We start from the raw sequence: 11,433 nt of genomic DNA, 5'->3' as shown, positions 1-11,433 counted from the left end.
GCAGTAGTGTGTGTGTACCTATGACTTCCTTGTGTGAGACACTAGTGTGTGTGTGTGAGTACTTGTGACTGCAGTGTTTGTAGGTGGGAGTGCCTTGTCAGAGACTAGTGTGTGTGTGTACTAGTGACTGCACTGAGTGTATGTGTGGGACTGCCTTGTGTCAGGCAGTAGTGTGTGTGTACTTGTGACTTCCTTGTGTGAGACACTAGTGTGTGTGTGAGTACTTGTGACTGCAGTGTTTGTAGGTGGGAGTGCCTTGTCAGAGACTAGTGTGTGTGTGTACTAGTGACTGCACTGAGTGTATGTGTGGGACTGCCTTGTGTCAGGCAGTAGTGTGTGTGTACTTGTGACTTCCTTGTGTGAGACACTAGAGAGTATGTGTGTGTACTTGTGACTGCAGTGTTTGTAGGTGGGAGTGCCTTGTCAGAGACTAGTGTGTGTGTACTAGTGACTGCACTGAGTGTATGTGTGGGACTGCCTTGTGTCAGGCAGTAGTGTGTGTGTACTTGTGACTTCCTTGTGTGAGACACTAGTGTGTGTGTGAGTACTTGTGACTGCAGTGTTTGTAGGTGGGAGTGCCTTGTCAGACACTAGTGTGTGTGTACTTGTGACTGCACTGAGTGTATGTGTGGGACTGCCTTGTGTCAGGCAGTAGTGTGTGTGTGTACTAGTGACTGCACTGAGTGTGTGAGTACTTGTGATTGCACTGTTTGTAGGTGGAGTGCCTTGTCAGACACTAGTGTGTGTGTACTTGTGACTGCACTGAGTGTATGTGTGGGACTGCCTTGTGTCAGGCAGTAGTGTGTGTGTACTTGTGACTTCCACATGTGAGACACTAGAGTGTGTGTGTGTGTGAGTACTTGTGACTGCACTGAGTGTATGTGTGGGACTGCCTTGTGTCAGGCAGTAGTGTGTGTGTACCTATGACTTCCTTGTGTGAGACACTAGTGTGTGTGTGTCAGTACTTGTGACTGCAGTGTTTGTAGGTGGGAGTGCCTTGTCAGACGCTAGTGTGTGTGTGTACTAGTGACTGCACTGAGTGTATGTGTGGGACTGCCTTGTGTCAGGCAGTAGTGTGTGAGTACTTGTGATTGCACTGTTTGTAGGTGGGAGTGCCTTGTCAGACACTAGTGTGTGTGTACTTGTGACTGCACTGAGTGTATGTGTGGGACTGCCTTGTGTCAGGCAGTAGTGTGTGTGTACCTATGACTTCCTTGTGTGAGACACTAGTGTGTGTGTGAGTACTTGTGACTGCAGTGTTTGTAGGTGGGAGTGCCTTGTCAGACACTAGTGTGTGTGTACTTGTGACTGCACTTAGTGTATGTGTGGGACTGCCTTGTGTCAGGCAGTAGTGTGTGTGTACTTGTGACTTCCTTGTGTGAGACACTAGTGTGTGTGTGTGTGTGTGTGTGTGAGTACTTGTGACTGCAGTGTTTGTAGGTGGGAGTGCCTTGTCAGACGCTAGTGTGTGTGTGTACTAGTGACTGCACTGAGTGTGAGAGTACTTGTGATTGCACTGTTTGTAGGTGGGAGTGCCTTGTCAGACACTAGTGTGTGTGTACTTGTGACTGCACTGAGTGTATGTGTGGGACTGCCTTGTGTCAGGCAGTAGTGTGTGTGTACCTATGACTTCCTTGTGTGAGACACTAGTGTGTGTGTGAGTACTTGTGACTGCAGTGTTTGTAGGTGGGAGTGCCTTGTCAGACACTAGTGTGTGTGTACTTGTGACTGCACTTAGTGTATGTGTGGGACTGCCTTGTGTCAGGCAGTAGTGTGTGTGTACTTGTGACTTCCTTGTGTGAGACACTAGTGTGTGTGTGTGTGTGTGTGTGAGTACTTGTGACTGCAGTGTTTGTAGGTGGGAGTGCCTTGTCAGACGCTAGTGTGTGTGTGTACTAGTGACTGCACTGAGTGTGAGAGTACTTGTGATTGCACTGTTTGTAGGTGGGAGTGCCTTGTCAGACACTAGTGTGTGTGTACTTGTGACTGCACTGAGTGTATGTGTGGGACTGCCTTGTGTCAGGCAGTAGTGTGTGTGTACCTATGACTTCCTTGTGTGAGACACTAGTGTGTGTGTGTGAGTACTTGTGACTGCAGTGTTTGTAGGTGGGAGTGCCTTGTCAGACACGAGTATGTGTGTTGTACCAGCCACATCCCTGAGAGTTCCTTCGCTCGCTTCCCGCACTTTCTCTGAGCGCTGCAGTGTCCGTTTTGTGTCCGAAGCTGTTGTTAATAAAGTTGCTGCGGACTGAGCAGAGGTTTGTACTCGGGCCCCTCCCTCCCTCTAAGTTTGTGTATTTAAACTCTGGAGTCCCATGATGCCTTGCGGCGGTGGCGGGTTGGATTTTTAAATCATACGGACCAATCAGGAGCGCGCTGTCTGCTCTGAACTAACGGCGGCAGAGTCGGAGTCAGAGACAGAGTCAGTCAGCGCTGGGCGGGTTTCAGCCATGACCTCGGTGGCCGGTAAAGCGTTACAGAAGGGGGGGGCGGTGGCTCCACCGGCGGAACCGGCCAAGGCAGCAGCGTCGTCGGCGGGGGGAGGGACCCCCTGGAAAGAGATCCCCGAGGTGCTGTTGGACCCCCGCAGTCGCCGGCGCTACGTCCGCGGTCGGTTCCTGGGCAAAGGCGGCTTCGCCAAGTGCTACGAGATCACCGACGCCGACAGCAAAGAGGTTTTCGCCGGGAAGATCGTTCCCAAGAGTCTGTTGCTGAAGCCCCACCAGAAGGAGAAGATGTCCATGGAGATCTCCATCCACCGCAGCCTGGGCCACCGCCATGTGGTGGGTTTCCAGGGCTTCTTCGAGGACAACGACTTCGTCTTCGTCGTGCTGGAGCTCTGCCGAAGGAGGGTGAGTGAGTGGGGGTCTGCACTTGCTCCTTCCCTCCTCATCTCTCTCTCTCCCCTCTCACCTCCTGACCTCTCACCTCCTGCCCTCTGATCTGTCTCCTGACCTCTCACCTCCTGCCCTCTGATCTGTCTCCTGACCTCTGATCTCTCTCCCCCCTCTCATCTCCTGCCCTCTGATCTCTCTCTCCCCCCCTCACCTCCTGCCCTCTGATCTCTCTCTCCCCCCCTCACCTCCTGCCCTCTGATCTCTCTCTCCCCCCCTCACCTCCTGCCCTCTGATCTCTCTCTCCCCCCCTCACCTCCTGCCCTCTGATCTCTCTCTCCCCCCCTCACCTCCTGCCCTCTGATCTCTCTCTTCCCCCCTCACCTCCTGATCATACTCCCTGACGTTTTCTCTGATCTCTCCTCTTGCGTTCTTCCTCGCTTCCCTCTGACGTCTCTCTTCTCTTTTTCCCTTCCTCCTCCTCTCCTGATCTGTTCTTATTGACTTTCCTCAAATGTTTGTTTCTCATCTGGTCTCTCTCCCCTGCTGATTCCCCCTGCTGCTCTCCCACCCCTCTCCTTCTGACTTCGTCCCTCTCTCCACTCCTGATTTCCCCTTGCTGCTCTCCTCCTCCCCCTTCTCCTTCTGACCTCTCTTCCCTTTTTCCCCTCCTCCTCTCCTAATTTCCCCCTGCTGCTCTCCTCCCCCCCCCCCCCCGCCTTCTGACCTCTCTTCTCCCTTCCCTTCCAGTCTCTCCTGGAGCTGCACAAGCGCAGGAAGGCGGTGACAGAGCCCGAGGCTCGCTACTACCTGCGCCAGACTATCCTGGGCTGCCAGTACCTGCACTCGAACCGGGTCATCCACCGTGACCTTAAGCTGGGCAACCTCTTCCTTAACGATGACATGGAGGTGAAAATAGGTACAATCTCTATAGCTGGCTACAGGAGCTTGAAGGCAGGGAGGTTGCACCCTGGATCCTTAGCACTGACCCCTGGAAGCTAAAATATAATGATTACTACCCTCAAACTCAGACCACCACCACCACTTTGAGCTAGGATCTGTCATTACTTTGAAAGATAATGCAGGAGCTTAAACGTGTACCCAAGACACGAGTAGCAGTTGTGCTGTGTTCACAAGCTATTGATTTAAGGGTGGGGAGGAATATCTAGTCTTCAATAAGTGGCTGAGGGATCAGCACCAAAAGCCCCTTTTGCAATGATGTGTCCCATCTTTCTAAACTAATAGTTATCTACATTGACTTCTCATCTCTAGGATTTAACCACGCGTGCCCCTGGCTGCAGTAAAGCCCAGCATAACCCATCCAGTCTCTCTGTGCTCTGCTACTTTTCATGCTTTCTTGAATTCAATACCATTCTTGTCCCCACGCCCCTAGGGGAGGGGGCTCTTTATGTGGTCATCGTTTTTAGACAAGTCTTCAGTTCACCCCGTTTGCCTGTGTGTTTATGCTGTGGAGGTATTTATGTTTCAATATTTTTTTATTGGAGAAATCACACAGTAACATTTCCATCCGATATCATGGCAATTTGGTTATCTAACAAGAATTACTGCAGTAACTTCCACAGAAAGCACTGCTGTGGAGGTATTTATAGGTCTTTTGCATATCCATTTTTCTTTGTGTACACAAGGAGTGCTTAAGTCTGTCTCTTATGTGCTTTAAGACGAAGTCTGTTTGATATCTACTCAGCTCAGGTCAGTTTTTCCCTATTGATCAGACTATAGCTGAAATTGAAAGCTTCCTATTTAGCGCTCAGCAAATCCTAGGCATCGAGCTGCCATGGTAACTATCAACGTGCTTCTGCTATCTGGGATTTTTCTGCCCTCTTGCTGCAGCCACTGTTAGAGCAGGAGCTTCTCTGTGCTCAGCATGGCTCGGAGTTAGAGCCATTCTGGAACTTTTCATGTTGGTTTTGAGACCAACATAAAAGCTCATTCACCGGAAGGTTCAGGCTCACACAGCAGTACAGTGTAGAAAGGAGGAAGTTCTCCTCTGGTGGCTGCCAAATAAAGAAAAATGAGGACTTGTTGGGGGAGTGGCTGACTGGTTTGAGGCAGTTGACTGGCTTGTTTGGGATAGAGGATGACTGACTTAAGGGCAGAGGGAGACTAGACTGGTGGGATGGGATACGACTTGAGTACTGTCTGGGTGGGGGTTGAGGACTGCTGACTGTTTGCTAGTGGCCTGCAGGGCTGTGCTAAGGGCCTGATTTTATTAAGCTGCCTCCTTCAACCCAGAGGAACCAATGTACAAAGGCTCATGGTAGAGCCAAGTGCAGATGTCGGAGTGTGTGTCTTCACACCATGAGTGCAGTACAGTGCGGTACAGAAAGCTAATGGCATGCAAACTGTATGCATGGAAAACTTACAGCTAATTGAGACAGATCACAGAAAAGTTTTGAAGTGCAGCTTTTGTGCCTGTTTGCTATTAAATGTTTATAAAAATCTTGATCATACCACCATTTCTTAAGATCAGTGGTTATGTTGGGCTACTACAACTACTTAGCCTCAGGTAGAGGTTAGGCAATCGGGCTGTATGAAAAGTAGGAAAATATATGAAAAAATTTTATTTTATAGGATAATTGGCCCAGTACTGACCCCTGAGGCACTCCAGTAACCACCTTCCTTTCCTCTGAGCGGATTCCATTTTTTTAAGCTCTTCCTGCAATGTTTCACAGTTCGCATGTGGTTTGACAACTTTGAATAGTTTTGTGACATCTACAAATTAATCACCTCACTTGTTCTGATTTCCATATCATTTATAAATACGTTAAATAGCACCAGTCCCAGTACAGATCTCTGTGGCACTCCACTATTCACCCTCCATTGAGAAAAAGGCCACCCTACTATTTTCTGTCCAGTAATGGATTCCTAAACCACAGGAGATTGCCTTCTATCCCATAGTACCATAGTAGATGATGTCAGAAAAAGACCTGCATGGTCCATCCAGTCTGCCCAACAAGATAAACTCAATATGTGCTACTTTTTGATTTGTATCTGTCATTTTCAGGGCACAGACCGTAGAAGTCTGCCCCGCCTCCCACCACCGGCTCTGCCACCCAATCTTGGCTAAGCTGAGGATCCCTTCCTTCAGAAGCTTAGCCATGACTCTAAATTTCTCAGGAGTCTCTCATGAAGAACTTTGTCAAAAACCTCTGAAAATCTAGATACACAACATCAACTGGCTCACTCTCTTTTTTTTTTTTTTTTAAATCCACATGTTTGTTTACACCTTGGAAGAAATGAAGAAAACTGGGGCAAAGGCTTCCCTTGGCTGAATCCATGTTGACTCTGTCCCATTAAATCACGCTTGTCTGTGTTCTGTAATTGTATTCTTTTATAATAGTTTCAGCTATTTTGCCCGGCACTGAAGTCAGGCTTTTACTGTTCTGTTATTTCCCAGATCATCCCTGTAACCCTTTTTAAAAATTGATGTTACATTGGCCACCAGGTACTATGGATGATTTTACTACTACTATTTATAATTTCTATAGTGCTACAAGGCATATGCAGTGCTGTACACCATACACAAAAAGAGAGAGTCCCTGCTCAGAACTTACAATCTAGATAGACATGTTACATATTTACTACTCTTTAACTTGTCAGTTTGGCTCAGTACGTCTTCCATGTTTACTGAGATTGTTTTATCACCCTTGAAAACCATAAAGACTGAAGCAAGTCATTCAATTTCTCCGTTATGGCCTTGTCCTCCCTGAGTACCCTTTTGCTCCTTCATGATTTAACAGACCCACAGATTCCCTCACAGGATTTCTGTCTGAGGTTACTGTGACTTGCTCTGCAGCAAGTTTCTCTTCGTATTCCTATCTTGCTCTAGGATTGAATACAACTGAATCGTGGACTGCACCACCCATCCGGGAAATTCTGATGCATCTGAATAACATCCCTAATGTCCTGATGGATGTGGAAAGACTTGGTGGACAGGGTTCCACAGCTTTGGGGATCTTTCTTGAAGCGTAAGACCATTGAAACCTGTAAGATGAGCTTCTGCAGCTCCTCCCTATGGAAAATATGGACTACAGAGGAGTCTTCTGGGTACAGCTCTTCCTTCTATGAGACCTCGCCGAGACCTTCCTTTCGTCCAACCCCTGCTCTCTTCTGAAGGCAAAGCCAGATTCTATAAACACCTCTTCCTCCCAGTCCAGTTTCTGTTTTTGTACTGCAGATCTGTCTTGGGGACACTCTGAAAAGGGCTGGGAGGCAGCCAGTCAGTTCTGGAGCCAAACAAAATACCCTATACAAAACCAACCCCATAAGGCATCCCCTTGTTTACCACTGCTTGCTTGACCCATGAGGAGGGATGTGGCTTTCAACCACAGGGGCTGATCTGGAACATGTCAGGAGAGTCATTTACACTGCAGGTCTCTTGCTCTTTTAGGGAATGCAAAGCCGCAACTGCCAGTGGTCTGTCTGGCATCCTTAATGCCCCTGTAGTACTTGCAAGTTCTGGAACATCCACGGCACTGACAAGCCGAACATCAGTGGAGTCTTTCAGTGCTCATAGTACTTCACTCAGCTTGGTGCAGACGCTGCTGAGGCAGAGCAGAGACACTCCCTGCTGGTCTGCCATGCATTGCCTCACTGGACCAACCAACCAGACACACCAACAGTCTTGTGCACCCCTCCCCTGAGACAGCCTCAAAGAACCAGCATTGTGAGGAGACAAAAACAAATATTCTCCTAGGGAAAGGAGCAATAATCCACTCAGGAATCCTGGGTGTCTCTTTCTTACCCCCTCCCCCCACCACCTACCAGACTGCCCAGGCTTATCATATCCACCTCCTTTTGGACACTGAAAAATATTGACTGTTTATGGGGACTGCACAGGACAGTTGTAGGCTTGCTTAAAAATCAGGAGTTCTCCGTTTCCATCTGCTGGTAGGAGTGCATAACCCATCAGTCTGGGTTTCTGGAGGGACTAAAGGAAAGCAAATTAGCAGGTAAGACCAAATTTTCTTGACCTAATTTCCTTTCTTGGAGTTCTGCTAGACCAGTCCAGGTCACTGCCAGAAATAACCACAGTCTGTTTCTGTGGTGGTTTTTTTTGTTCTTTGGTTGTAAAGAGAAGCTCTTGAAGATCTCAGGCCTTAACCAAAGGGAAAAAAGCTGCTCTGTTGAGTTGTCTTGCTGTTGAGTTTGTGAGTTTTGGCAAGCCTTATAGTGGCAGCAATGTTTGCCACTGTTCAGTGTTTGCTTTTTTTTTTTGGGGGGGGGGGGGGGGCACATCCCACTAGTTTGGACTCGAGAAAAGGTAATACTAAGTAAGAGCAAACCACCTTTTTAAATTTTATTTTGGTCTACTGTTAGCTGAAACTTTCATCTGTGTTTTGTTTCCTATTTCAAGTGTTGAACAAAAAAAAACAAAAAGGCACACAACTGCTTACAAAACAGTAGATAAAAAACAACAAAGCAGTGGAATCAAATGCATTTATTGGAACAATACCCGACGTGGCCACGTTTCGCCCTCCGATAAATGGAACTAGATTTTTGGAACTACTAGTGTGTATGATATATTTACATACACTTTTGATAGTTTGTACCCTTGACGCAGCCTGAGGGCGAAACGTGGCCACGTCGGGTATTGTTCCAATAAATGCATTTGATTCCACTGCTTTGTTGTTTTTTATCTACTATTTCAAGTGTTGTACTTGGTATTCCATTTAAGTGGGGGGGGGGGGGGGGGGGGGGGAGGGATGAAAATTGTGCTTTACAAATTTACTGCTATGCCCCTCCACTCAAGTCCATCTCAGCTTCCACAGCGTCAGACATGCTGATCCCTTAAACTGTTGTAGACAGAAATAATTTAGTGACTTTATCCATAAACATGATAAATCTATTCATACTAGGTGACTTTGGCTTGGCAACAAGAGTAGAATTTGATGGGGAACGTAAGAAGACACTCTGTGGAACTCCAAACTATATTGCTCCAGAAGTGCTGGGAAAGAAGGGACACAGTTATGAAGTTGATGTTTGGTCCATTGGCTGCATTATGTAAGTGTGTGTCCGTCCGTTTCTCCCCCTCATGTGCAGTGATTAATTGGAGTTGATACCTGTAACTTTGCTTGAGACTTTAGTTCTGCTAACTTCATGTGATGCTACAGTACCTTGATTTAAGGCTTCTTGTGATTCATAGACCTTATGCCCAGATCAATATTAGGTTGTACTCGTTTGAATCCAGGAATCCATCAGATGTGTCCCAGTAAACCTGGAAGTCTTAAGTTGTGGCTAGTCTTTGTTACAACAGCTGGTCATTTTGAAGTTTTATCAGAATTACAGTATTCTCTTGTTTAATGCCAGAGACTTGTGGGTTGTGTTCATCTACCAGCAGGTGGAGACATAAAGCACTAAACTCTTATAGGATAGGATGCTCCTTGGTCAGTAAGTATCTCCAGCAGGTGGAGGAGTAGCCTAGTGGTTAGTGCAGTGGACTTTGATCCTGGGGAACTGAGTTCGATTCCCACTGCAGCTCCTTGTGACTCTGGGCAAGTCACTTAACCCTCCATTGCCCCTGGTACAAAATAAGTACCTGAATATATGTAAACCGCTTTGAATGTAGTTGCAAAAAAACCTCAGAGAGGTGGTATATCAAGTCCCATCTCCCTTTCCTTTCCCTTTTAGAAGCTCCTGTTCTAGGTTCCCCAGTTCATGTAGTTTGGGGATGTCCTGGCTGTTCGGCACCAGCTTTAGGGGTATAACTGCCTCCCCCACCCCTAACCCATCTCCAGTCGGTCTCTGTGTTCCTCCTCACAGCAACCTTTAACAAAAATAAAAAGGCAAAAGGGGAGGTATCTGGATTTTCAGCGGTGCCTCTTGCTGTTAAAGTGGGAATCACTCTACTTTAAGCTGATTTGGCTGCTCTGGATACAGCAGCTGGCTGCAGTTTCTAGCATGAGGGTGTGTGTCTTGGAGGTGGGGGACATATGTTCTCTTGGGTTCCCCCCCCCCCCCCTCAAAACTGATGTTGACAAAGTTTGTTTAGCGAGGCTCCCAATGGGGGTAGTGGGAAAAGCATCAGGTTTTGGTCCGGGGGGGGGGGGGGGGGGGGAGTGGTTTGGAGCTGGTAGCACAGTAGAGGATTTTTTAAGATTGAACCTTAACAGGTTCTTGTGTGGCAGACGTGGGCACTCTCTTTTGGACTTTGGTGGCCATTTTATAACCTGCAATGCTGAGCATGCGGCTTTCTGGTCTGTCATCTGGCACAGTGTTGGGGAGCCCTTTGTTGGGGGGGGGGGGGGTCCTCTGAAGTCGTTCTCTGAGGTTTCTGCTCCCTTTCAATCTAGCATGGTGGATGTTGCCCTCAGGTCTGGGAGTGCTGTCGACCCCTTTCCTAGGTATTGGGCAGGTTGGTTTATGCACATGCTCATATCTACAGTAGGTATTTGCGATGAAAGCAATGCTGGAACGTCCCCTACAGTTGGGGCCACTTGTTCCAGTTCCTTGGGTGGAGCAGGGAAACAGCAGATACTCTAGTTATTTGTAGTGCCCAAGAATGTGGATTTGTTTCACCCCATCGTATATCAAGTGGGTGAACAAGAATCTATAATTTCAGTTGGAAACTTTGTCGGAGTTAGTGGTGATCTGCCAGGGACAGTTTAACTTCCTGGATCTTGGATAAGTCCAAGTGAGCTTCTGCCCACTTAAGCATGTCACGGGAGTACAGAATCTCTGCTTTTTTAGTATCTGGATCTAGTAGAGTGGAGTCTGGACAAGCTCTGATCGTGTTGTGACAGCAGCTGGCCTTACGGAGTTTAAAGGGGGTTTAGACAGATTCCTGAGGGAACAGTCCATTGAACATTTATTAAAAATTATTTTTTTAATGGGTTTTGCCGGGTTCTTGAAGCCTGGATTGGCCACAGTCTGAGACAGGATGCTGGGCTTGATGGACCCTTGGTCTTTTCCCAGTATGGCGGTGCTTATGTTCATTGAGGGGGGCCAGGAATGGACTTTATGGTAATGGTTGAGAATGTGAAGTTTCCCAGGTTTACGGAAAGTAAGATGGCAGCAGCTGTGAAGGGAGGAGTTTGTGTTCAGATGCTGCCCCTTACTAGGCAGCATCATATAAGTCATATTGGTGGGCCTAGATTGGCCAAGACGACCTTGGTGCAGGGGATCACATGTAGTTGAAAGTGGAAGATTGGTGGTTCAAGAATCGAGGGCCTCCTGGCTCAGTTCAGTTAAAATTCTAGACCCAACTCAGTTTTATGTTGTGGCTTGGCTATTGAGAGAGCAAGCTTCCAGAAGAGTATTTCAGTTATAGCTACACTTTTTGCAGTATTAGCCTCCTTAGTCTATATTAAAGCTTGGAGATTTGTGAGGCATGTCACGACAGGATCATAAGCTTTGCCATACTGGGACAGACCGAAGGTCCATCAAGCCCAGCATCCTGTTTTCAACAGTGGCCAATCCAGGTTACAGGTACCTGGCAAGATCCCAAAACAGTACAATACATTTTATGCTGCTTATCCTAGAAATAAGCAGTGGATTTTCCCCAAGTCCCCATGTACTTTTCTTTTAGGAAGCCATCCAAACCTTTTTAAAAACCCGCTAAGCTAACCTCTTTTACCAC

At 47.5% G+C, this 11,433-nt stretch overlaps 1 protein-coding gene across 1 annotated transcript in view; it reads left to right on the top strand.

The window, feature by feature from the left end:
* Positions 1-2,339: 2,339 nt before the first annotated feature.
* PLK1 (polo like kinase 1) overlaps positions 2,340-11,433 on the top strand; it is a 40,995-nt gene continuing 31,901 nt past the window's right edge. The window contains exons 1-3 of the mRNA XM_030213106.1: positions 2,340-2,852; positions 3,585-3,753; positions 8,714-8,858. Of these exons, the coding sequence (XP_030068966.1) occupies positions 2,451-2,852; positions 3,585-3,753; positions 8,714-8,858 (716 nt within the window). The 5' untranslated portion in view covers positions 2,340-2,450. The remainder of the gene's footprint in view (positions 2,853-3,584; positions 3,754-8,713; positions 8,859-11,433) is intronic.

The sequence above is a fragment of the Microcaecilia unicolor genome, chromosome 8 (assembly GCF_901765095.1).
Source record: "Microcaecilia unicolor chromosome 8, aMicUni1.1, whole genome shotgun sequence".
NCBI classification, from domain to species: Eukaryota; Metazoa; Chordata; class Amphibia; order Gymnophiona; family Siphonopidae; genus Microcaecilia; species Microcaecilia unicolor.
This window is presented reverse-complemented; position numbering and strand designations above follow the sequence as displayed.